General features: G+C 41.5%; 1 protein-coding gene across 1 annotated transcript; it reads right to left on the minus strand.

Moving 5' to 3' along the window:
- Window positions 1–1,823: 1,823 nt before the first annotated feature.
- On the minus strand, window positions 1,824–20,700 carry xirp2b (xin actin binding repeat containing 2b). The gene is made up of 9 exons (XM_061723565.1): window positions 20,559–20,700; window positions 17,931–18,091; window positions 17,339–17,467; window positions 16,720–16,806; window positions 16,431–16,494; window positions 16,248–16,336; window positions 4,516–13,870; window positions 3,456–3,586; window positions 1,824–3,375 (listed from the first exon to the last, which is right to left on the minus strand). Exons 2-8 carry the CDS (start codon window positions 17,979–17,981, stop codon window positions 3,495–3,497), a joined length of 9,867 nt encoding a protein of 3,288 aa, XP_061579549.1. The 5' UTR covers window positions 17,982–18,091; window positions 20,559–20,700; the 3' UTR covers window positions 1,824–3,375; window positions 3,456–3,494.
- Between the last annotated feature and the right edge of the window lie 6,236 nt (window positions 20,701–26,936).

The following is a 26,936-nucleotide window of genomic DNA, read 5'->3' on the forward strand; positions in this document are numbered from 1 at the left end:
AAAGACCAGCCTTTCTTGATCTACATAATAATCTCATGCAAAAAATTGTTGATTTTTTTTAAGTAGATCAAGCACAATATTTGTATCGGTGTAGCGGAGATGACTGAAGAAAATGCGAGATATCCAAAACGTTTGTGCACACATGTCTCTGCTATCAGTTAAAAACATTAAATGTGGGGTTTATTTTATTTCATTTAATTATTTATGAATTTATTTATTGTGGCTCGAGTTTAATGGCAGTGGCTGCATTCAAAGATAGACACATGTAAAAAAAAAAAAGTGAGTGTATTTCTTTTTCCTGAATTAACACAATTCATCACATTAATGCCAGAGGTGTGGCAACTACTTTAAATTGTAGCACTGTTTAGCACACATCTAATTTGTGTTTGATACCACTTTCAGTCCTACTAGATTCAAATTATTATTTACACTGCCTTTCAAATTTATAGAGGGTCACACTCAGCCTACAGGTTTAGCCTCCTAAATTTGAACCCATTCTTTTCATTTCCACTGTTTAAAATTGTAGTGTAACCAGATGAATGTGAAGTGTAATTATGGAATAGGGGTATGATTAAATACATTTGACTTCTTCCTACCCCTTTTCAGACACATTAAATAGGATTTATGTGTTATGTGTATTGTTATGCGTGCACATGTATATATGTAGATAGGTGTGTGCAGACTGGGTATAGATTTATTTAATAGATTTTTTTTAGTTTGTGTACATTCATTGCTAACAGATTCACTTATTTATATAGATTTATTTACAAGGCGTCCTTTATGTTTAAAATGTGTGTGTATATGTATATGTATATCCTATTTATATATAAATGAATACTAATGTTAACATTATGCTCTACTGTATACAATGGTTTTGACATGTCTGGAATGAATCAATAAATGAAATGTGTTCAAAAACGTTAACTTTTTCAAATGCTTGCGGTACATGTATACATGTATACATGAGTTACCTGGCCTACTTTTAGTGGAAATTTGCGATTTGTGCTCCAAAATCCCTTCCAGGGGGAGAATATGTAAAGGAGATACCGATGGCCTGGAAGGGATCTGCTGACCTCCTCCTGTCTACATGTGGATGTCTCTGCATACTTGATAAATTCTACTTCCTCTGCTACTTCCTACTGATTACTTCCTCTTTGTGTCTGATGTGGATGAACTTCGGAGATGCCACCTCTTGGTTTGTACCGTTGATGACATGATTGAGTTTATCATACTGACACAGCATTAATGTAATTACCTTTTCAGACTTGTATACATTTTCTCTTAAAGAATGATTTATCTTGACATTCTTGTGTCTATACTTTAAAAACAAGTCTCAGACCACTGCTGCTTCTTTTCACTTCCAGATTAAAGCACACCTCTACAGATGTAGCACCTGCAAACACTGGAAAACCTGCTGCTCACATGCTTAAACATGTAAGAATATCTCCACGAGACTGCAAATGTTGAAAACTGTCATTTTAGATTAATGCAACCATTCACCAACAGTAAGGAGACACAGCAGTTGCACTGCACAACCCCAGTCTTTGTCTAATTTTGTCTTTTTCAGTTCATAATGTGCTTCATTTGATGTTGGTCCTTACAGTAATGAAGGGAGATGGGGGTGGTGACTACCTTTATCTCTGTTAACTTAATGTTGATGTTAAGAGACATTAAAGTGAAGGGTTTTTTTCTGCTAGATGTGGTCACACAGCTTCAGGTAAATAGAAAATAAAAGGGTAATTCTCTGCAAATGACTGCAAAAATTCTCTATTTATTATTATTAAAGTATTATTACCATTATTTTTTTTATTGTATTGGGGATATTGTCCAGTTGTGTGGCAGGACTAACAGCATACTACACATTTTTATTTCTAATTATCTAAGACCTTTAAAGAAACAAAGGAAACAATGATATTTAACACTTTATTGCCTTTAAATCAGCAACATAGTAAGTGAGCCGGGTCGACAGCATGATATTTAGTTTCTTGTACAAAGTAAGATATAATGTCTAATCTAAAAAATAGAGAGAATAACAGATACAATTCTTCATTTCAAAATATTTTTTGTTGAAACTGGATACAAATATGGTTACCACCAGTTCAATTGTATATAATATATTCCTTCAGTATTACAAATAAAATAATAGGGAGAGGATTTTAGTTGTTTGCACACCAGGTGCTAAAAAAGGTAAATGCAAAATGTTACGCTGAGATGTAATCCTGAAAAAATTATACAAAAGCAGAATATTGAGACTGTTGTATTGAACTGACATGAAAAAGTTAAAAAAGAAAGAAAGAAAAAAATGGAGACTTTAATAACTAATTTCTTTCAAATTAAAATGAATAAGTAAATGGGGTGTTGTTGGTTGTTTTTTTTGTTTTTTAAAAGCAAACAACAGCAACTCATGGATGCTTTGACTTTGCGATGTTGAAGACAAAAACCCCAAACTTGAGCTGAAAACAGTCAAATTAAAATCAAGTTTAAACAGCAGTCACAGTCATTATACAACTTATAGTTATAACAAATTAAATCCATTGCTCTTTAATTCCATACAGTTAGATTCATAGGAGGAGAGTCACTAGTTAAAGTGGTTATTGACGCGGACCGGTGCGTCTATGTGACTGCTGATAATCAGGGAAAACAATGATGGAAACAAACTGTAGTAGATGGAAAATGACACAACAGTTCAGGCCTACTTCATGTCTGCAATCACTTTCTACACATTATCATCATCTATCTTATCAAACTTACAATTACAACCTGCTTTTCCAAACCATTTATATGTATATACACACCTTCCTTTCATAGTCTAACTTGACATATTCCCTTTTGTTTCACTTAGCTGCACAATCTCAATCCAAACACTTCCTTAATTATACCTACAGGACCATGTTCAATAGAATCTTACCAAACCATTCAGTCTTTTGTGCTTATTATTAGAATGTATTTGATGAAACTTTATTTCAAAGGATACTTCTGGGAACAGCTTTTCTGTGCTGGTGTTTGGGAGATGTAGGGGAGCTCTCGGTTGGGGGCCACTGCGGTTTAGTTAACTGAATGTCTTCCTCTATCTTGAATGCTTTCTTGGGTGGATTAGCCTGTGGGGGCCACACTACAGCTATTTTGTTACCCTGTGGTTTGCTTTCATCCATTGTTTTAGTTAATTCGTTTTCACCTCTGTGGGCTTTGTCTACAGAATTTAAGCTACTTGTAGAATATCTCCATTCGAGTTTCTCATCTTGGGGGATCGGTCCACCACTTCCTGCGGGAGCTTTCTGGCCAAGTCCATTATCGGAGTTCCCTTGAGACTTTAACAGTTGTTTGTAATGGTGTAGACAGTAGAAATGGCCATTAAGAGAGACATAATTTCCCAGGCTACATAAAAGGAAAAAGAAAAAAAACTATCAGTGATCACTTAGAGAGAAAATATACTCTTTAATAACTACCACATTTACCTTAATTTATTTTTGCAGTGCTCACAGCAGAAACAGGATTTATGATACTTCTTTTTGTCCACTATCAAAGCGTCCATCGGATAAGCTCTCTTCCGACACACCGTACAGAGCTCCGACTTCGGAACTCGAACCTGTTTAAAAAAATACAAACAAAAAAACATCCAATGCAAAACACTGTGTCATTCAGGTGTCATTCATTTATTTCATGTCCCTAATCGAGCATTTTATAGGTGTCTGTTGATGCTGGACAGCAGTTGATTACACTCTTTCAGGGATCATGCACAGTCAGTTCATTCATTTTTGTACCTGTTTACTAGCTTCCCCTGTACTAAAACTGAACATGATAATCATAATAATAATAAAAAAAGAGTATAAAAGAAGATAAAGTCTGGTAATTGTTTAGCATGTGGCTTCTCTGTGATTGCTGCAAACATACAAAATGTTCTGATTATCCATTACCATCTACAAGTCCTCAGTGATGGTATTTGGTCATTGTTGTGACACCCTACAGCGAATATCGGCATCCATCTATCATAACTTCTGTCTCCACAAACCAAATGAATAAACTAAATAACTTTTTTCTGATTGCAGCTTTGTCTGGCCTGAAGGCCTGCATGTGGCGTTATTTTTCTCTTTTTGATGCCAAGATATCATCAGTCGATTGTGGGATGTGAGAGTGGGTGCATTGTGTGGATCCTGGTTAAAGATAAGGGTGAGATTTTCACATAAACCAATCCGCACATGCACGGAATAAAGCAGCGACTATTTCAAAAGCGTGGCTTCATTCATTATTGATGCAAATTCACAGTCTGAACTACAGGTTTACCAGCTAAACATCAGCACATTAGCAATGCTGTAAAATGCTTGCACACATTCAGCATTGTTAGTTTGGCGGTAGACTTTAGTCTTCAAGTTTATTGCAGGAAATCCGTCACAATGTAAACAAAACAGCAAGTAGAAGCACTTATTTTGCAGCAGCAGAAAAACCAATCCATCCATAGTTCATGCCATGACAGCAATCTGGTTGTTTCATGCTGTTTGTTTTAGTTTTTTTGTTTACCCGATGAGACGATCATCTGATGTGACACAGCTTGTGATGTACTCTCCTCAGAAATGGTGTAGCCAAGACTCTTGAAAACAGTCTCGCTCTCTGTCCATGTTTTATGGAAATCTTGCAGCAGTGTTTCTGTAGCATCTTCATCGCAGGCTTGCGTCTGCCTCGCGGCTTTTCTTTTCACTGCATCGGCGTAGGAGAAGGGCGTCACTTGGGATGAGACGCTCTCAGTGCGCTCAGTGACCGCGGTCTTTGATCCCGTGATCTTGTTGCCAAATTCATCGACCTTGGAGAAAGTTTCTGTGACGGCTTTGGTTTCAGAGAAGGCTGGTGGTTGTGCTGGTACGGTTTCTGCCTCGTCTTTCTGCAGAGAGAGGGGACTGCTCCGCCTTGAGTCTCTCTTTGTCTCTTGGGTGCATTCCTGCTTTGAAGTGTCTGCTGTTGTTTCACTAATGCTTGACAGAAACTCCTCCTGATCCATTTTCCCTTCTTTGAGGGAAGAAGTTTCCTCGCTCAGTTCAAAAACATTTTTAATAGCCCGGATGTCAAAAGTTGGCATCTCCTGCTCTGTGATGTCGGCTTTGTGTTTGTCACATTCTGTGCTTTCAGCGTCATTCGTAAGGTGCTCTGAGCATTGAAATTTGTTTACAAGACTAGATAAGTCTGCCCTCGGAAAATCATCATTTTCCGCGCTTTTATCTTCCGCCTCGAGCTCCTCCGTCTCTGGGCCCAGCCGTTCAGGGATAGCAATGGGCTCCTTGCGTACGTAGGTCTTATTTATATCAGCTTTTTGAGCCTCTTCGAAAAACTCTCTCTTTTCTTTGACAGATGCAGAAGATCGTTCTAAATCATCCAAAGGTTCAAGGAGATTTGCATCATTCTCAGAGCTACTTTCTATGTCGTTTCCATTCCAACCCTGAGCTTCATACTCTCCTTTTACGTCCACAAGATGAAACTCCTCTGATAAACTCTTCTTGGGCTTTTCTGTTTCAGGCAGTTCCCCCGAAGCCTCCGCGACTTGGGACTCAATTTTGATTTGCCGATGGAATGATGTGGGCAGTTCCACTATTTCTGATTTCTTCTCTGGGATTTGATGGGTGAGCAGCGGCGGGGGGGTGACGCCGCGTGAGAGCTTCGCCGTGGTGTCCTTTAGCCGAGCCAAATTTTCCGCTCTGTCAAAAGTTGGAGAAGGGGTGATTCTGGTGATGCGAGACGTCGGAGTGTCGCACCTGCGTGGCGGAGGAGTCGGAGGCGTGGGCGGCCTGTGCAGCAGAGTAGGTGACGGAGTAACTCTTTGGGGAGAGTCGGTTCTTCTTAGGGACTCGATGGTGATAAATGTCGGCGAGGGAGAGCGCATCCTGAGTAAAGGTGACGGAGCTCGAAGGTCAACGGATTTGCTCAGACTCACTTCTTCCTTCCTGCTTTCATGTGACGTTCTTTTCTGACTTTGGCTCTCAACTTTGGAAGAACCAGTACTGGCCTTGGATGCTTTTGACATTCCTGGACCAGTCAAGTCTTTCTCTGAAACCGGCTCAGATTCGTGCTTTTCCATCATTTCACCTGCTAGATGTATCACTTCAGACTCTACAAGTGTCCTTACATTTGAGAGGCTTTCTTTATTTTTCTGAGCATCCATTTCTGCTGCAGATGCTTCTAGTTGAGGCTTTGTTTCTGCTGCTAATTGCCTCTCTGGCGCATCATTCAACAGGCTCTTCGCAGATTTTGATTTGGTCTTCTTTGAAATGCTTTGTATCGTTGTGCTGCTAGAGATTGACACTTGGACCTCTTGCCTCTGAGATTCTTCTATTCTCATCGTGGATTGTACAAGTTCATTTTGTGCCGACTCTCCTGTCACGGTAATTGAGGAATCCCTACTTTGTTTTGGTGGTTCCTCAGTGTTCTCCTCAGTAACTGATGCTCCTTTCTTTTGAGATACTTTTGCGTTCTTTTGAGAGGCCTTTTGCTGCAGGGAGTTCTGGGCATCTTTACTGTCAGTCCCGGCTTCTTTTTTGACTTGAGTGTGCACTTCTTTCATACTCTGATGACTTTGTTCAGATGTTAATTTGATGGTTTCTTTTGTCTCTGTCTTTGCCCCGGTGAGAATATCTTTACCCTGACCTGCCTGTGCAGCCGCTCTAGCCTTTTTGGATTTCTTTTTCTTCTTTGGCGGAGCTGGAGTTTCTGGTTGGTTGTCTGCATTGCTCACAGGTGCAGCAACAGCAGCAGCAGGAGGAGGAGACAACGTGACTTTCTTTATCCCGAGCTTTAGCTCTGCGCCTCCCTTCATGTCCTGTTTCAAATTTTGGGAGAGACTTGGCTTCTCGCTCTCGCTGGGCACTTTTACATCCGCTGCCTTGTCTTCTTTATTGTTCTTTTTCCCTTTTTGGTTTTGTTTGCCTGTTTTCCCATTAATATTTGTAGATGCCTTTTCTGTTTGCGTTGGCTGTGTGGAAACATTTTCTTGGATCCCTGCAGGAGAAGAGTCAGATTTCTTCTTGTTTGTATCATGCAATGATTTGACCTCTTTGCTTTCCAAGGAGCTAATATTTTCTGGTGTAGATAAGTCCTCGGATAACTGCTTTGCATCTGTTGTGGGTGTCACATTTTGAGCAAGGGTTTTCTTTTCGGTTCGATCTTCACTTTTCTCTGAGCCCTTTATTTTATAATTCATACTTTCAGTCTTTGTAGATTCAGTGAGCGACTTCTGGACTTCGTCTGACGTGACACATGCAGCAGACTGTTTGGAGGAAACGGACACAGTCTTCTGCGTGGTGGCATGCACGTGTTGTGTAACAGCTGAGACGGAGGATGTCTTTTGAATGGAGACCACCTTAGAAGTCTCGTTAGACACAACTTGCTGTTTAACAGAAGATATGATTGTAGAATCTGCATGTATTTTCTCATTTCTCACGCTGGCATTGCTCCGTGTGGTATTTGAGACCGCGATCTGCTTGGATGAATCGCTCTGCTTGGATGAAACGCACGCCAGAGAGTGTGAATGGGCGAGATCTGCAGTCTTTTCATCTCCCTCCTGTGTGATTCCTGGGCCGCTGTAATCTGGCTGCTCTTTAGCAGAAAGCATTTCGAGAGCGGCGCTAACTGAGTCATGTATGAAAATGGGAGGTGGTGTACTTGGGGGGGTGTATTCTTCCTTCAGCTTACGGTACTTCTCTTCTGCTTTTATTAATGCTGTGTTAAATCTGCTGCTTTTCCCTCTTGCGAGAGGAGTAGGAGAGGGCGGAGGAGTGAATTTCACAGGTGTGTAAACTCTCCTTGGTGGTTGTGGGGATTCAGGCGGGGGAGGTACTTCCCACTTCCCTCCCACCACGGTCTTTGAAATGTCTGTACTTGTTTTTATTTGACTGTGGCCGATTTCCACTCTTTCCTCGGATGTTGTTGCCTGTTTCGTTTTTCTGATTTCCACTTTGGGCTCCAGCTTCGGTACGGGATGTAACACGGGAGCTTTCACTTTCTTGATGGTCATCTTTTTTGCTTTTGCCGGTGAAAGATGATCAGCCTGTTCGGGCATAGCCTCCAGTTCTTGCAGAGACGGAGGAGGTGGGAGGAAGTCCTGTTCGCCGACGAGCGCTGGTGGTGGCGGTGGAGGTGGAGGGAGAGGCTCCACGTCAAAATCAGCAGAGGGAGGAAGCGGACTAGGAGGAGGAGGAAGGTCGGTGTCTGTCACTGGTGGAGGTGGGGGAGGGAGGGGCAGGTCGGGCTCCGGTGCTGGCGGCTTTAACACGTGGACATTTGTTTTTACTTTGGTCTTACCCACTTTTATCATCCCCTTTGAGCTTGACTTAAGATTGCGAAACTCTGTCTTTACTGTTTTGACGCCGTGACTCTGGGTGATGGTTTTATGCTCCACCACCGTTGACTGCTGACTAGACTGCTTGACAGTACTTACTTCTGTCTTAACTGTTTCACTTCCAGAATGGATCGAGGTATTTTCATTGACTGCCACAACTTCTTTTTCCGCTGTTTTTACCGTTTGCACATTCCTCAGTGCATCATCATTCAAGTTTTTCACAGGAGGGCTTTGCTGCACTCGAACTCTTCTGTACGCTTTGTGCCTGACTTTGGGAGATTCACGCTGCGCTGTTTCCAACAGCGACTTAATTGTGCCTTTAACATCACCCTTTATCACCTCTTCCTTCTCTGTTTGAGTTTGCTCTTGTGTCTCATATAATGATCTGATCGACATCTTGACGTCACCCTTCACGTCATCCTCAAGACTCGCCCTCCTCTGCATCCTCGGGGAAGCTGGAGGCTCCCTGAAGAGCTGGATCGTCCCCCTGACGTCTCCCTGAACATCTATTTCCTGTTGGCCCTTTCTCTTTTCGCTGGATGCATCTTGTAGGCTCTGCATTGCTATGTGGATATCACCACGCACAATTTCTTCTTTTTCAACTTCCCTCACTGCTTGCTTCGCCAGCTCCAGGGATTTCAGGGTGGCTTTCAGATCTACTGGAACTAAGTCCTCAACAACAGTTTCAACTCTGGATGTTGCTGATTTCTCAAGAGATCTCATTGCTCCTTTTACATTCCCTGGTATGATATCGGGCTTTTCCACCTCCTTGTAGTTCCTCTGAGCTCTCTCCAAACACTGGAGAGCTTTTGGGATGTTGCCTTTCACCACCTCCTCTTTTTCCACAACTATGGACTGGTTCACTGATTCAGACAATGAACTCAAAGTAGCCCTTAAATCCCCTTTGACCACCTCCTCCTTCTGAAGTCTTTCTAATGAGAGTGTCGGCTCTGACATGAAGACTTTCACTGTGTTATAAACATCTCCCGGGATAACATCCTCCACTGTACGCTCAATTTGCGTTTGATTACGGCCAAGGATGAGTTTGGTCCCCTTAATGTCACCCCCGATAATCTTCTCTTTTGTTTCTGTGTCAGCAGGTGTGTCGTCAGGTTCTACGTGGAGCTGTTTAAGATAGTCCAGAGCTCCAGATTCAATGCACGTAGAGTAAAAGTTGACGTTTCCTCTTTCAGTGTCATCTACTTTTATCTTCACTGCCTGACCTGTCTTGTCCAGGCTGGACAGGCTTTGCAGAGCGCTCTTTATATCCCCTTTTACGATGTCTTCTTTTTCAACATTAACATTTTCATCTTGATGTAGAAGGGAATATAAAGTCATCTGTACATCTCCTTTTTCATCCTCCTGGATGAGTATTCCGTGTTTGGCCGACCCGCCGTCATTGAAGAGGTTTTTAATAGCTTCTTGAACATCTCCGCGAAGTATTTCCTCCTTTTCAATATCGCTAGATCTCTGTTGATTGAAAAGTTGCTGTACCGTTGAACTGATATTACCCTTTTCTTCTGAATCTACGACTATCTGATGCTCCTTCTTCTCCCGATTGTTCAGTAGGTTCATCATAATTGTCTGCAGATCTCCCCTGACCACCTCTTCTCGTTGAATCTCCGGAGCTTGCGTATTCATTAGTTGGTATTTTGCCATCCTTACATCCCCAATTTCATCAGCTTCAATGAGTATGCCCTCTGACTTCACCATCTTCTGACTGTAAAGTTCTTCAAGAGTTCCCTTGATGCTTTTGCCAAATATTTCAGTCTTTTCCATTTTGGCCTCATTAAAGTCATCAAAAGGTTTAGTTTCAAAGAGCCACGTTTTTGTCGTCACATCTGCTTTGGGAATCTCCTCAGTGACGGCTGTTTCCTCGTCCTCGTCTACCTCTTTAATGTGGTCAAGAGGATTTTTCTCAAAAAGCCAGACTGAACTTTTAACATCTCCCTTAACAACATCCTCCATTTGAACCGTTTCAATAAGGTTTTCAGAGCTCATGCTTTTTATTTTGTCAATGGACTGGGTCTCAAATCTCCACTTTGCACTCCTCACATCACCTTTTTGTATTTCACTCACATTAACGGTCCTAACTGAATCCTGTGACGAGGTGTCAGTCTCAAAACGATGCCTATTCACGCTAACATTGCCCCCCTGAATGTCCTCTACAGTTTTTATGAAAGTCTTGTTTTCTTCAGCAATCGTGTCAAGAGGTTGTGTCTCAAATTTCCACTTGGCAGATGTGACATCTCCTTTTTGGACGTCCTGTTGCGTGACAGATTTGATGACATAGACCTCCTCTGAGTCCTTAATGGCATCAAGGGGCTTGGTTTCAAACAGCCACCGGGTTCCAATGACATCTCCCTGTTTCACCTCCTCACTGGTGACAGTGGTGACCTCGTGGTAATGGCCCTCTTTGTCCTGAATAGCGTAAAGAGGCTGAGTTTCAAACATCATTGTGTAATTTCTCACATCACCCTTCTCTTCTTCATCGCGTACAATTCTCTGGATTGTCCTTGGCTCCGTCTCAGGGGAAATTTCTTGGATTTTGTCTAAAGACTGGGTCTCAAAGATGAAACGACCCTTGTATACATCTCCACCTTGTACATCGCTCACGGTTCGGTTGCTCTTATATTCCTCTTGGCTCTCAAGTAGGCCTATGGTGTCTATAGATTGGTTTTCAAAGAGCCATCGACCGCTCACAACGTTTCCTCCTTGTATGTCCTCAGTCTGAACTTTCCTGAGGTTTTGCATCGTTTCATCAGTTGTAGAAGTCATAATCTCATTTGTTTGGTTTTCAAATATAAACTTCATCTTAGACACGTCTCCAGATGCGAAGTCTATCTCAGTGACCCGTTTATAAGAGTCTGTTTTCTCCCCAGTGAGGTTCTCTAGTTTCTCATTCTCAAAAAGAAAACAGGCCGTTCTCACATCCTTTCCTGTAATGTCTTCTTGATTTACAGTACATGTTTTCAAGATTGTTTCTGTTTCATCGTGGATAGCATCAAGCGCTTGTGTCTCAAATAGCCAAGTGCAAGTTTTAACATCTCCTCTACGCACGTCCTCGGATTCGGTTTCATCTTTTAACTCCGCTCTATCATACAGGATGTCCATGGGTTTTGTCTCAAAAAGCCACTTGCAAGTTTTCACGTCCCCCTTCACCACATCAAGATTTTGACTTTTTACCACAGTTTCCTCATCTTCAATGTTGCTAAAGTACTTAATAGCATCAAGAGGCTGCGTTTCAAACAACCACTTAGCAGTTGTAACGTCACCAGATTCGATTTCTTGTTTGGATATGCCCTTGATTATTTGATAATTTACGATGCTTTCATCAAACTGATCGATTGGTCGTGTCTCAAACATCCATTTGTAGGTCCTTACGTCTCCTTTCACGATCTCCTCGCGCCGCACTGTTTTCACCTGATGGAAGTGCCCTGCACTGTCTTGCATGGCGTACATCGCAGAGGACTCAAACAGGTTTTTATTTGATTTCACAGAGCCAGATGTTACGCCCTCGATGAGAATCCTTTGAGATTCATCCCTCCTGCTTATATCTGTGCTCTCAAAGATGTGCTTGTAATTTGAAACATCCACTTTATCGATTTCTTCCAGGTCGATAGTTCTTATGACTTCTTTCTTTTCATCTCTTATTTGCTCCAGTGGTTGGCTTTCAAATCGCCATTTCTGATGTCTAACATCACCCTTCTCCTCCTCGAGTGCTTCAGCTTTTTTAAGTTTGCCCACCTCTGCCAACTCCTTCAGCTCTTCGCTTGGAACCGTTTCAAAATAATCTCTGGCTGATCTCACGTTACCTGCAACAACGTCCTCTTTTGAAAGGGGGCGAGAATTGGAGTCATCTTTTAAAGTGTCCATTGGCTGCGTCTCAAATACCCAGCAGTTCTTGCGAACATCTGCCCTGCAGATGGTGCCGTCCTCCTGCGTGAGGTCATCGTCAATATTCACCGTGCGAATGACGTCTTTCTTCTCCTCTCTTATTTGCTCCAGGGGCTGACTCTCAAATCGCCACTTTTGGTGTCTCACATCCCCTTTAATTTCTTCATCCACTGCTGCCATTTTAAGTTTTCCAACTTCAGCGCAGTTCTTCCTGGCTACCTGAGGACTGGTTTCGAAAAAGTGCCTGGCAGATCTAACATTGCCCCCGATAATGTCTTCGATAGTCTGAGATCTGGCATTGGAGTCGTCCTTCAGGGAATCCATCGGCTGGGTTTCAAACACTAAGCAGTGTTTGCGCACATCAGCTCCGAGGACCTCGTTGCTCTCCAGTTGTGAACTTTCCCACTCGCTGACAGAATTTATTGTTTTGATCTCAAATAACCACCTTCCAAAGTTTCCTTTACTACTGTCCTCCATGGAAAGACTGCATACGAGCTTCAGAGGGCCCGGCTCTTCTTTTGTCGTGTCCAAGGGCTGGGTATCAAAAAGCCAACGTGAGGCAATAGAGTTCCTCAGTTCAGTTTCAATTTTACGCACGGACTTAATCTCAAGCATCTGGCTCGATTGTCCCATGATGATGCATTTAAACTGGGTGTCAAAAGTACTTGTTACAGTTTTCACTTCTTCATGAATCTCCTCTAACACTGAGCGTAGGCTCAGCAGATGGCTCTCGTCAATGGTCTCAGTGTGCCCAAGGTTCTCCATAAAGTTATTGTCAATCATGTAAATGGTGGCATGTCCATCCTCTTCAGTAAATTCAATCTCTTTTGTTAAATCCTCCCCCTTGTGCATCTTGTTTAGATTGTCCATCGTTTGGGTTTCAAACAACCACGCTGCAGCGCGGACATCGCCCTTCTCAAATTTATTGAACTTGTTCTTATATTCTGTTGAGTTGGTGCTCAGTGAGCCCAGCTCATCGATTGGCTTAGTCTCAAACATCCACGCTGTGCGTCTCACATCTTTTCCCACAATCATCTCTTGCTGAGTGAGTTTCTTGTCGTCTTCATCCTCATCAGGGCTTTCATCTTTAATAGTGTCCAGTGGTTTGTTTTCAAACATCCAACGAACTGATTGCACATCTCCGGGGAGGATCTCCTCCCATTCTCCATATTCCTCTTCATTCATATAATCGGGACTGCCGCCATCCTCCTCGTACATATACACTTGGTTCTCTACATGGTTGTTCTCACTTCCATTGTATTCACTGTAGTACTCTTTCTCAATGTTTTTGCGGACCTCAGGATGAATGTGCTTATACAGACGCTTCAACTCCGACATGCCCTTCTGCTTAATGTAAGCCTCTCTGTTGAGTTGGGGCTTGGAGGTGTTTACTGGCCTTGGAGGCTCATTTGAGTATTGATCTGCTGGACAAGGCTCACTGTCTGGTGGCATTTGTAGCAAATCTGGAGGAGGGGGAGGAAGATAGTCAGAGTCCTCCAATGGAGGCGGTGGAAGATCCTCGTAATCCATCAGTGAGACTGTTGTGCCATGTGTTGCTTCCATAGCGGACGCTTCAGACACTTCACTAGTCACGGTGTTTTTTTGAGTCACATGTGTAGACCACTTAGATCGATTGATGTCCAATTGACGTCCAATCTTGGTGAGGAAGAAAGAGAACATTCATGGGTAAATTCATTGAGTATTTAAACGGAAAACCCAATCTTGGAAAACCTGCAACAGCGCAGAAAATACATCAAAATAAAATACATAGGCTATATTGAGTGCAGTGACTCAATTTTATACTTGGACTATCATCTCACTGCAAACTGTATACATCCAAGACATTTCTCTTCATTTGTTAATATATATAAATATCTGTATTTTAGGCCAGCAACACACTGAGATGGAGGGAACTTGTAATTAAAAAAAAAAGTAACATCAAAATGGATCGTAACGATGACTACTTAAAGAGGAGGAAAAGATGGGCAACATATGTGAATGAAAATTGTTAAAATGTTAATAACAATTTTTTAATGAATGTTCCCGCCAAGAAAAAGTTTACATATTTCAGATACTCCATATTTTAATAGTAAATTTAATTTGAGAATTCAGCCAGCCTAATCTGGACACATATAATCTGTTTTCCTCCCACAGAGCTTTATGAACCGTCATTAATCAAGAGCTGATGTAACCACATGGGCAAAGGATAACTTTCAGAAACCATTGTCAGGCACTAAAATGAATGGTAACATTCATAAATTCCACTTAAAACACATGTTAACCTTCCCTAGATTTGAAGACATATGGGACTATTTAATAGTTGACTATCATATGTTAACAGTGGAAATCTCTTGGGATCATACATTTCAGTATTTCAGATAATTTTTCATCGGTAAGAAGTCCAAGAGTAATGTTCTGTGATGGGATTAGGTTGGTATCAGTGCCCTTAGCAAAGGTGATTCACATGTCTTTGATTGCAGCATTATTGCAGAAAAGTATTTTAGGCTCTAAAGCAGCATATGCTGCCTTAAAGGTGGTATCTTTCTCAGCAAGGATCACATATTGTACAACAACACCTCCCACCAACAGAGAACGTGTTGAGAATTTTGACACAAAGAATATTACAATGTGACCCCCATTGTTGGACACCTTACGACATGTTTGCTGATAAATGAGACGAATGAGACAAAGTGGCGCCTGAAACCCAACATCATTTACTGTGCTCAGTGCCGGAGATCATTTCCAGTGTTTTGATAAGTAATGGTGACATGACAAAGTGATAAGAGCTTTACCATCTCAATTTTGTGTACAATTTGTTGCAGCAAGAAATGAGTAGATTTAGAAATAAAATAAAGTAGGCAAAACAAATGTGAAAAAAAGCTCACCTTTAATATTCTTCTCAGCATAGAGCAATAAATCCCCCAAAGGAAAGTTGTAGCAATAGAAAGTTGATAGCTATAATCTCATCTCAGTAGCGTGCTCAGTGTAATAGTCCTGCTCTTCCACCACAGGAAGCAGTGATACTGTCAAGTTTTGTTGTTCCCTGTCATGTTTGGACCTGGAGTTTTCACGTGCGTGGCTAAGCATTAAAGATTCAGGAAGGGCTATTTAAAGGCGACTGCTAGGCCCAAGAGCACAGACACGCAGCTACTTTATTCAGTATAGCTGCAGAAATGAACATAAGCAACGAGCACAGGTTTAGATGCTGTGTGCTTTTTATAAAAAAAATTAAAAAAAATCTTTTTATTGGGAATTATAAGAAGCCACAACAAAACATCCTTGTGGAAACTGACAACTATATTGTCATATCAGGTAGGTAAGTGGTCCTTCAGTGTGGCAAGGACACATTTGTGATCACACTATGACCGCTAAAAGACGGCGTCTGAATGTGGCCAGAATGATTGGAGCTGAATGCAGTGCCGTTGCTTCCTGAGTACGTTAACACATCTGTCCACATGTGACCGGATCAGCCAGAACATGGCAGTACTAGGTTGTAAAATTACTTCCCCACCTTACTAGAGTTTAAATCAGTTTAAATTACTATGGTTGACATCACTTGTGCTCAATTGGTCTGGCTTTGGGACCCAAAAACCACTTGTTAATGACAAACGATGAGGTTTTCATAGATTCACTTCTCTTTTTTTTCTCAAATCTTTTTAATAAAAAGATGGTGCAATTTAAACCCTAAAGATTGCACATGAAACATGAAATAAAAATAAACTGCAAGAAAAGGGAGATGCTTTCAAAAAGAGCTGATGCAGAACCTTTTTCTAAAAACCAGAGCAATATTCATCAAATGTGACAAAACAAGACCTTGTTCATTGTCTGAGAATTTGCTGATGGAAAGTTAGTTTCAAATATTAAATGAAGTTATATAACCATCACTTATAAACAAAAGTAATATTATGTATCTAATAAGGTGTCCTGCCTGCACAGTTAATTATTTTAATTCACTTATATTTAATTTGTAATATATGAATTAATATAATTCAAAAAGTCGTATGCCAAACTGAAGCGAAGTTGTAACTCTTACCTTAACTTGTTTTTGTGAAGCAGCCTCTTCTATACTTCTTTCAAAGCGATCCCTCAGCTCTTTTGTTGTGTACCTGGGAAGCTCCTCCTCTAAAATCATCACAGTCGTGACAACAAAGACAGGCTTTAATTTAGCACGGCGAAGACAACCCATAGCATTGGCATATGTTTAATGACCTCCTACCTGTTTCATCTTGGTGGTTTTCATAAAGGGATTCCAAGTTGTTGTCGTTGCATGACACCTGTGTCTATTTCAAAATGCAAAAACAGTCCAATGAAATTTGACTAAAACTTGCAGAAATAGAAGATTAGCAATTCAGTAACATCACGAAGGTGCATTGTTTGTCAAAGACTATGAAAACAAACATCCATTTGACTAGGTTATTAGAATTTTTTTCTAGGTTCATAAAAGCTGTAGGTGTCATTAGGAAGCGTGGTTGCAAGGACACAGTCATAGAGAGTGTTACAGATACCATAGTTTCTTGGAGATGTTGCTGCTGACTGCCTGGGATGACCTGCATGCTGCTGCTTGACACCGTCACCTCTGAGCCTGACATTTCCTGTGAGAGGCAAAGAAGATTAGTTGTCAAACGTGATGCAAAATATGTAGCCTACATGCCAAACATCCACACTTGCACAGAAATGGCTCAATTTATCACAGCATTCCCACTCCTGGTTGTGGCCGTGAACACAGCCTCACTCCATTCCTTTTGTTCTCTGCCAAAGCTTAAGATCTCACAACTAAATACCATGCTGAGTAGATGCTGCACAGCTTTTCTCTCGGAATGTTGAAATAGCTAATCGCAGATGGATGAAGGTGACAAAAGATGAGCCAAGCTGTTCACTCTCGCTGTATCTTTTGCAAAAATAACAGGTAAGAACGTTGAAATGGCTAAGTGAATGTCAAATAATGCATGCACAATCCCCCCGCAGCAGACGTAACAAGAGCAACAAGATTCAACTTAAGTCCTTTATAGTTTACATCCAAGGCGAAACCAGACAAGCCTCTCACAAATGTCGCCATAATTGGTACACGGACATTTTTTTCAAGCGCCGTGCGTAAACCGAAGCCAAATGCTGTGATCAGTATACCTGCACACTGCTGTGATGAAAGTGAAACTGGGTAACATTGTGTGATGTTGCAGTTTCCTGGGTCTCAAATTGCCTCCTCACACTTGCAAGTCCCCCAGGCAGGAAACAGACCTCCGAGTCCGCCATGACCTGATGTCGCAGGAAATATCGTTAGCTGCCTTAATTCCTGCATGACCTGAAATCAAACGGTTGCTACTCTGCATGGCATGCACGCAGCTGCAGCTGCTGTCGAGGGTTGAGTAAGGTTAGGAATTTATTTCTTTACACACACACACGGTTTTAGACAGTTTTTAAGAAATGGTTTCAGAGTTAAAAGGCAACTCCCATGTTCCCCATGTGCTTATGCATTTATGTGGTTGTCACAGATACATAAAAGGTCATCATGCAGATCAATGACAACACCAATAATTAATAGTGTGAATGTCTGCTCAGTTATTTCACAACACAGAATTATCTGCATCGCTGTCTTAAAGAGGAAAGCAGACATATTCATGTAAATACATACGGACATTTTGATAGTGCAGGCTGCATGCTGCAAGTACTTGCTGCATTTTACACTATTCTGTTTAGGTCCATGCAATATCCAAAGTACCGCGCTGGGAATGGTGTTGTCTGCTCGCTGGGACACAGCTGCCTGGTACATGGCTTCACAGTTAGCCAGTGGGATGACCTCTGAGTCCGCAGAGTGAATCCTGTTCCTCTGGTTTAAATCTTTCAGGAAGTCCAGCCCGGGTTAATCTGCGCTGCCAGCAGCTGAGGCACAAAAAGTCAACTGTTGGAGAAGCGGCTTATTACCTGTTGTATTTGCAGTAACTCAGGGATGACACGCAGCACATTCGGCTGAAAGAATAAAGCCTCAGCTCCAAGGTGTCAAATAGGTATTTTTGAGGTACAAATATAATCACATAAGTGTAGTTTAAAATGCCTATAATTAACTGAAAGCACACAATAGCGCTTCTCTCAATCTCAGTCTATAAATATCATCTAAAAGACAGCAAAGCATGAGCCACAATACTGTTTGCAAGGTGCTGCCGCAGTGCAGGTGCTGCTAATGTAATGATACTCATCTGGGATGTAATTTGAATCAATTTCACACCTGTTTCCTGACATTCAGTTACTCAAAGGATAAGCAGGATTTATTAAAATCATGGTAAACAACTAGACAAAGTCAAAGTCATTATCATGTGCAGTGGTTTGGCTGCTTCCCTGAGTGGAAAAATGTAGAGCGATCTTGAATGAAATGAATATTTAATCTAATAACATCCCTATTTGCTTGAGATATCCTTTTGGATTAACTTGTACCTCAGTCTTTTGATGACCCACTGAAGTCACACCTTAGAACTCATCTTGTTTTACTTGACAAAGCCACGCTTAAGCAGTGATATCAAGGTGGTTAAGTGTGCTAATCCTCGAAAAAAAAAAAAAAGTGGATGGACGTTGTCCAAGATTCCAAGAGGATCAAAGTCCTTTGCCAAGAGAAGGAGGAATTTGTAGATCTGTGGTAGTTAAAAGTCCCAGCGAGTCCCCACGGCTGCAAAGCCTCTTTAGAGGCTTTACATCTTAAAGACAAAAGTCTACTGTGGACTGGGTTTAACAATAACCTTTGCATGCCAGATCATGCAATTAATCGCTTGAAAATCTCTGAACGTTCATTGTGGGGATTGAATTTATCGATAGATTCTGCAAGTTCCAAGGTAAGATGGGATCGGTGTGCTAAGCTGGCAAGCTTTGACAGTATTTCTCAACAGTAGCCGTCGTTTCTGTTAGATGTAGCTGGTTCATAGGTGTCTTGCCATGAATGTGATCACTCGCTGAGCCGAGTAAAACTAACAGAACCTCCATGCTGCCTCATGTTATTATTAAAGACAGCAGAAACACAACCACCATCAATACCATGAGAATATGGGAAATATTGTCAGATTAAAGTTACAAGCCTTTATTGGTATCTACTTTTATGAAATAGATACTTAAATATTTGCGTTTCCCAAGTCTCTTTTGTCATCACGTGAATACCATAATGTTTATAAGCAATAAGAAGCAATCTGTAGAATCAAAAAACAACAAACTGTTTTCATTTACTTAATTCCTGATACAAGCTGTCAGTTTTTCACACATTTCCATATGTCAATGAATTTATAGCACCCTAGCCTTAGTTCTTGTTAATATAAAATGTGCAAATAAGAGAAATTTGCATACAGGCTGTTAAAAACGGTCTGAAGCAGTCTGAATCAGTATCAGTATCAATATTACCCTCCGAGGACCAGCGGCCTGCCTAAAGATGGAAATAAAACTACTAAAGCAATATACCAGAAATAATGGTATGAAATGTGTAATATTGTCTATAGTTTGTCTTTGGCACTGAAGAAAAAATTTGATTACAAAATATCACTTTCCAAAGACTGAAGACTCAATAAAGCATCAGAGTCAATTTGATGCCAGGAAAGAAAGATAAAACAAATGCAGTTTTGAAATCAGTCACCAGACCTGCAAATGAAGCTTGATAGATGGATAATGAAGCTCATGTTACTCATTAATGATACTTTCAGAATAGAATGAGCAAAAAAACACATTTCATAATTTCTTTCTTCTTCTTCGTCTTAGTTTGCATCTTTTCTCTTGCAGAGTATTTAATTTCTGTATTATTATTGTCTTCCTCTAACTGCTTCACTTCCCCACTTTAGAAGCGAAACTTATAGTCTGACTATGACTGTATCCACTAAAAATTTCTAGTCAAACCTGTCAACGGGTCTAGGCTATCACATGACACGTTAAGTTGGGTGAAGAGATCAAATAACAAGAAAGTGAAGTAATGTTGGCGCCACGTACTTGCAAAAATAAATCTAGCCTTATTTTAGACCGAACCATTGCTGGGTCGTGTTCCTCGTGTTCCTGTGAAATATAGAGGAAAGCTGGAAGGTCATGGTTTTCCTTTCCAAAGGTATCTAGAAAACTTGCTCTGACGACCCCCTACGTCAGTCTGTATTTCAAGTTCCTCCTACCAAGGACTGGCTTTGGCAGCTAGAGGGACTGGTGTTTGTAAAAAGCAACATCTCAATGTTTCATTTGCTTTTATTTCTCCAGATATTAAAACATAACTCTGTATTCTTTGCTATCCAAATCATTCCCATAAAGACAACACGCCAAATCATTCACATATTTTGACAGATTTGAAACTAATCTCACAGACATGAGGTCCTTTCTAAGAATGAGTACTACCTACCAGAGAAGAATAACCTTGAAATACAAAAAAGAAGATCTCAGCAGGTAGAATCCCACAAAAAGGCCACCGTGCCCCCGGCCAGCAGGGTCTTCCCAAGCTCAAAGCAAATCCCAGTCAGTGATGGAGACCAGCTCCAGTACTATGTGTTCACCTCTTTCTAGGGGGCATGCAGTGACAGCTGATTTTATTTTAGATCCTCCGCCCACTTCCAAAAGATGGTCCTGGGGTGTTGTTTTTTTTTTTTTTTAAAGAGAGAGACATGTGACATGTGACTGGTCTGCCGTTGGTTGTATGTGAATAAACCACGTCAGGATACTTTCATCATCACACCTTCCGTCAGGGTGAACTACATACTCCGGCAGCTGGTGCCGCCACTCACGGTGCACCAGACCGTATCCACACACATCCACAAGAATCTCTCTTATAATAATAAAATCCCAAAGCAGTGCAAGCCGCAGGTCAACGAGGTGCAATTTCTGGGGAGACTAAAAGGTGCTGAAATGTTTTGGCCAGTGCTGTGCAGCAGGTCTGAATTTGGTTCAGAGCTGTAATGCTCTCTGTTGAGGAGACCAGGGTTAAGGAGGCTGTAAATACAAGAGGCACCTCTGAGTGTGGAAGAGCTCGTCTTGTTTGGCCACGCTGCAGACGGCGGCGCCAGCCTGACTCTGGCATCTGATGAAAGGTGGGCCAGCGGTTAGAGCCCGTGACATGTGAGCTCGGGGACTCTTTAAAAGAGCCAGAAACTTTGGGAGAATTGGAAATTACCTTAAAAAGTCAGTGTTTCAAGGTCTCATTTACTTTTCATATTAAATGTGATTTATTCAGTTTGAATCCAGTCCTCTGTGATCCACGGGAGAGTGAAATCATGCAGTTGCAGTCAAGGTAAAAAGGAGTGGAAAGATATATGAACTATTTATTATTATTTGCTTATTCAGAAGCCCAATAATTGTGTCCACAGGTGGAGAAAGTCTCTCAGGTGTGCACACATTGAAAACCTTTTATTTAATGACATATGCTTAATTATCTAAGATCACATGCACTTATTCAGCAAAATGCACGTGGACAAATTTGTTGTTTCCTAGAAAGAAACACCTACAATGACCACTGAAATAACTTAGTAGTAATAATAATTAATAATTTACAGAACATTGACTCTTGATCAGACAATGGTTTTGAATTATGGTCCAGCAGAATTGTTTAAAATAAAAAAAAAAAAAAAAAACTAAGGAAAATGGCATAGACAAAAAAAAATGTTGTGCATAATTTTTTCTTTTGCAACATTTTGAGGCAATTAAGTGGTTTCTGTAACTCTAAATAAGACTTTTGCACCTTCAGATGGGTGTTTTGGCCCACCCCTCGTGAGCAAACTGCACCAGTTGTCTCTGATTTGAAGGGTTTCTTCCCCAGACTGCAAAATTCTGATCTTTCCACGAATGTTTAATATATGAAACATTTGTGGTATTGTATAATAGGGCAGCACGGTGGCTTAGTGGTTAGCACTGTTGCCTCACAGCAAGAAGGTTCCCGGTCCGACTCCCAGGCCCGGCGGGGTCTTTCTGTGTGGAGTTTGCATGTTCTCCCTGTGCTTGCGTGGGTTCCCTCCGGTTACTCCGGCTTCCTCCCAGTCCAAAAACATGTTGTGGCAGGGTGGAGGAGCAGCCACCCAACGTGGGTGCCAGTGTAGCAAGCTCGTTGCCACTGGGGCCGACCGACAGGACAGAGGACACAGGGTTTAGTGCAGGAACTCCTTTATTCAATCACACGTGCACCAGCAGAACCTTCTCCCAGCAGACCTCTTGCTGGTGTGCAGCCACTTCTTATGTAGCCAGGCAGGGTGGAGAGGTTGATTGGGCACAGGTGTGCCCAATCGGCTGAGTGGCTGCTCCTCCACCCTGCCACACATGTATAGTAGGTTAATTGATGATTATAAATTGCCCGAAGGTGTGAGTGTGTCTTGTTGTTTGTCTATATATGTGGCCCTGCGATGGACTGGCGACCTGTCCAGGTCGAACCTGGATGGATGGATGGATGGATGGATGGATGGATGGATGGATGGATGGATGGATGGATGGATGGATGGATGGATGGATGGATGGATGGATGGATGGATGGATGGATGGATGGATGGATGGATGGATGGATGGATGGATGGATGGATGGATGGATGGATGGATGGATGACTTCAGAAATGTCCAGTGTTTTGTTATTGGGCATTCTTTGGGTGATTATCCTGTTCCCATGATCTACAAGTGAGACCAAGCATTCAGAAAGTGGTACAAGCACATTTCACTCCAGAATGCCTCAATAGTTTTGAGATTTCATTGAACCCTGCAGAGATTAAAGACACCCTTCCTTCACCAGATGCAGAAAAGCAGCTCCAGAATATAACCGAGCCTCCTCCATGCTTCACAGGAGCAACGGTCTTCTTTTCTTTGACAGCTTCAGTTTTTTGTCTGTGAACATAGAGCTGATGTGACTTACCCCAAAAAAACAACTAAAAAACAACAAAAAACATCCAGTTTTGTCTCATTTGTCCAGATGAGATTCTCCGTGAAGATTTGTAGCCTGTCAATATGCATTTTGAGAAATCCCAATCTTTGTTTTTCATGACTTGTTTATTTAACGGTGGAGTTCTTCTTAGTTGTCTTCCATAATATCCACTTCTTTGGCTCAATCAACAATGGATGGTGCAATCTCACACTGATTTGCTCTGACCTTGAGAGTTCCCCCTGAATCTCTGGTGATGTTGAAACTGAGACCGGTACCCAAGCTAATTTAAAGGTTTCTCATTTGATTATTGTGTTTCTTGGAAAGTAATCCTGAGGATGAACACGTTTTCTGTCCCCGACTCCCTGGACCTGACTACCTCCGTTTTTTCTCTTTGTTTGACTGCCAGTGGTTCTGGGGCAGTGATAATGTTGATACAAATATCTGATAGAGGTGAAATACACCTAAACATGTACAACAATTTACATAATAATTATAAGATATGATTGTCCATGATGTTTACAAGTGGGAGCTTGTTTAGGTCAAAGGTTAACTTCTGAGATTTGGAAAAATGGAAAAACAGACCTCACTGGCTCTGACGTAGGGCCGAGTATAGTATAAAAAACCTAATTGGGAGTATACATTTTAATAAAACAAACATTTTCTTTGCAGGAATCGTCCACATGTAATCAAGGGCACTCTTGTGGGATTGGACCAGCACAAGTAGAGTTCAGTTATTTGATTAGGGGCTGCAAAGTTATTGCTTTAGTACACCGGATTTAGAATTTTATTTATTATTTATTTTATATATTCAAGCATCCTGTATCATCAACTTTTATTTATTGATTTATTTATTTTTACAGCTTACAAGAACAATCACTTCATTTTAAGACAACCAGTGGGACCCAACCTCTGACTGGTATTTTAACTGTGAATCAAGTGTGAAACTCTGCTTATGACGATCAGAAACATGCCAATTAGCTTAACTCTGATCAGTGATTAGTGCTGGCTGTCAGCACCGACAGACAGAAGGAGCAGCAACAGCTTACATGCTACAGACTCCGTGTCTGGTCCTCTGAAACTTTAGAGCTGTGCATTAAAATAGACCTTGATGGAATATACGGTAGGTTAAAATAATAATCATTATTCATCCCCATGCAATTTTACAATCACACGATATTAAGTGTAGCCACCACCAGAAACAGCTTCTAAATTAGTTGAAAATATATGGATGAAATAATTACATAGTGGGGGAGAGGCAGTTTTATTCATTCAAGCTGATGGTAATAGACACCGGTTGGCTTATGAGAAGTGAGAATAACAGCTCTCAGATGTAATATATTTTCAATTATCCAAATAATAATGGGATCTCCTTATGGGTTATTTCATTAATGGTAATTAATTGTCCTAGTTTGATGCCAAAAGTTGTTGGGTATCCTGAAACCTTAATCACTTTTTGAGACAAAAAAAACGCTTTTGTAATTAGGGCCCGAGCACTTACAGTGCGAAGGCCCTATTGTATCTGTAGGAATTTTTATTATTACGGGCATGCCAAGTAGTGGCATGACCATATTGCAATCGTCCAGAATGGCCCAAAGGGCAATGTTGCTAGCATTGCCCTTTGGGCATTGCCACAAGCTAAAGTCGCAAAAGTCCCACAGCGCACCAGCGGGTGTACAGCATGACCTCACTCTGATGTGGAAAAAAAAATTCCCCAAAAAATAAAACACGCCCGAAAAAACGAGAAAAAACATGAAAATGAAGGCGATATAATAGTATACAGAAAGGTTTCCCTTTTCTTATTCTTATTATTCCGCATGCTTTTTTCGTCCGTTAATACGGCCTGAACCGCAACGTGCACCCATGCATGGCATATATCGTTGGATGTGTCTCCATCGTGCCTTGATGGGTATTACTTTTCTCAGTCAAAAGTGTTACCGTGGCAACGCTAGATGCCAAAAAGCAAAAAAAAAAGGCGGAAATTCGGACGCTTATTGCTCGACCGAACTTTATCGTAGAGACATTGTTCAAAGTTTCAAACACTCGGCCCGATTGGCACTAACGGACCGGACAACCTCATTATGCCAATTATTACAGTTTTTGTGATATTTACCTTTCTTTTTTTTTTTTTAAATTTCCATTTGAAGCTGTGATTTAAGGACATTTTATGTCAAAATCCATGCCAAACGACCCTATCCCCAAAGGTTTATTAACAACCCTAAATCACACCCCCTGCAGCGAGCACAGGAATGAATGAAATGCAACCGTAAACACCTCAATCTGACATAGAACCACTCCGAACACAACCAATACAGCCCCAAACCAAAGCAGCGAGAGGGGACGAATGGGCAGGAGGGCATGCCCATATCAAAATTTCCTGAAATTTTCTAGTTAGGGCCCGAGCACTTACAGTGCGAAGGCCCTATTGTATCTGTAGCAATTTTTCTTTATTCTTTTTTATTCTGACGAAAGGAGAGCCTTTTTGCCCCCCTAAACGTGCCCCAAATTTTGCACGCACCAATTTTGTCACCAAATTTTGCACGCAAGCCAGGCCTGGTGAAAATTTTTATATTTAATGGTTTGCATTAATGGGCGTGGCCTAATGGTTCAACAGCGCCCCCTAGAAAACTTTGTGCCTCAAACTCCACAATACGGTTTGACGTATATGCACCACAATTGGTACACACCTGTATCATGTCGCAACTTAAAGAAAAGTTTCTTGGCGCCATGGCCGAAACCGAACAGGAAGTCGGCCATTTTGAATTAATCGTGTCATTTTGGCGAAATTTATGCCATGTCTTCAGCCACTGCAGAGCCTGAACCGTAAGGTGCACCCAGGTGTGTTATACATCAAAATGTTCGTCTCCATCCTGCGACAACGCGCATTACTTTTCTCTTTCAAAAAGGTTACCGTGGCGACGCCAGACGCCAAAAAGCGCGCCCACCCATCATCTGATTGGTTCAGACATAAAAACTTTGTGCCTCAAGCCCCACAATACGGTTTGACGTACATGCACGAAAATCGGTACACACCTGTATCATGTCGCAACTTAAAGAAAAGTTTCTTGGCGCCATGACCAAGACCGAACAGGAAGTCGGCCATTTTGAACATTCTGAATTAATCGTCGTCATTTTGGCGAAATTTATGCCATTTCTTCAGCCGCTTCGGAGCCCGAACCGTAACGTGCACCCAGGTTTGTTATACATCAAAATGTGCGTCTCCATCCTGCGACTATGCGCATTACTTTTCTCTTTCAAAAGCGTTACCATGGCGATGCTAGACGCCAAAAAGCGCACCCCCCCCCCTTCATCTGATTGGTCCATATTTGATAGTTCCCCAAAAGTCACCAAATTTTGCACGCAAGCCAGGCCTGGCGATAAATTTGATATTTCATGGCTTGCATTAATGGGCGTGGCCTAACGGCTCAACAGCACCCCCTAGAAAACTTTTCTCTGCCATAACTTTTGAACGAGTTGTGATAAAGACATGTGGGTGGTGTCATCAGACTCGGTATTGACTCCTTGAACTTCATTGGCCTGAATAAGCCCCGCCCCTTCTTCTGATTGGTTGTCCCTATTTACTGTTATAACTTTTGAATGGTTTGACATAGAGAGTCGTGGGTGGTGTCATCGGACTCGGTTTTGAGTACTTGACCTTCATTGATGCAAATTAGCCCCTCCCCTTCGTCTGATTGGTCGATATTTCATAGTTCCTATTTTCTGCCATAACTTTTGAATGGTTTGACATAGAAAGTCGTGGGTGGTGTCATTTCTGATATGCCTATGGGGGGCAGTGGCCATGAGTGCGAGGGCATTTCATCGCTGCTTTAATTATAAGTAGGATGTCCATGACACCTGTAGCACCCTCAAGTTTAATAAACCTGAACTGTC

The sequence above is a fragment of the Cololabis saira genome, chromosome 6, assembly GCF_033807715.1.
Source record: "Cololabis saira isolate AMF1-May2022 chromosome 6, fColSai1.1, whole genome shotgun sequence".
In the NCBI taxonomy this organism is placed as follows: domain Eukaryota; kingdom Metazoa; phylum Chordata; class Actinopteri; order Beloniformes; family Belonidae; genus Cololabis; species Cololabis saira.

What these genes read in the sequence shown, in the direction of transcription:
- xirp2b (XM_061723565.1), bottom strand. Translation starts at nt 17,981, where the DNA reads ATGTACCAGGCAGCTGTGTCCCAGCGAGCAGACAACACCATTCCCAGC. An exon ending in TTCATCACAGCAGTGTGCAG is followed by an intron (nt 16,807 to 17,338) that starts GTATACTGATCA and finishes TGCCTCTCACAG; the next exon opens with GAAATGTCAGGCTCAGAGGT. An exon ending in TCAGATGATCGTCTCATCGG is followed by an intron (nt 3,587 to 4,515) that starts GTAAACAAAAAA and finishes TTTTTTAAACAG; the next exon opens with GTTCGAGTTCCGAAGTCGGA.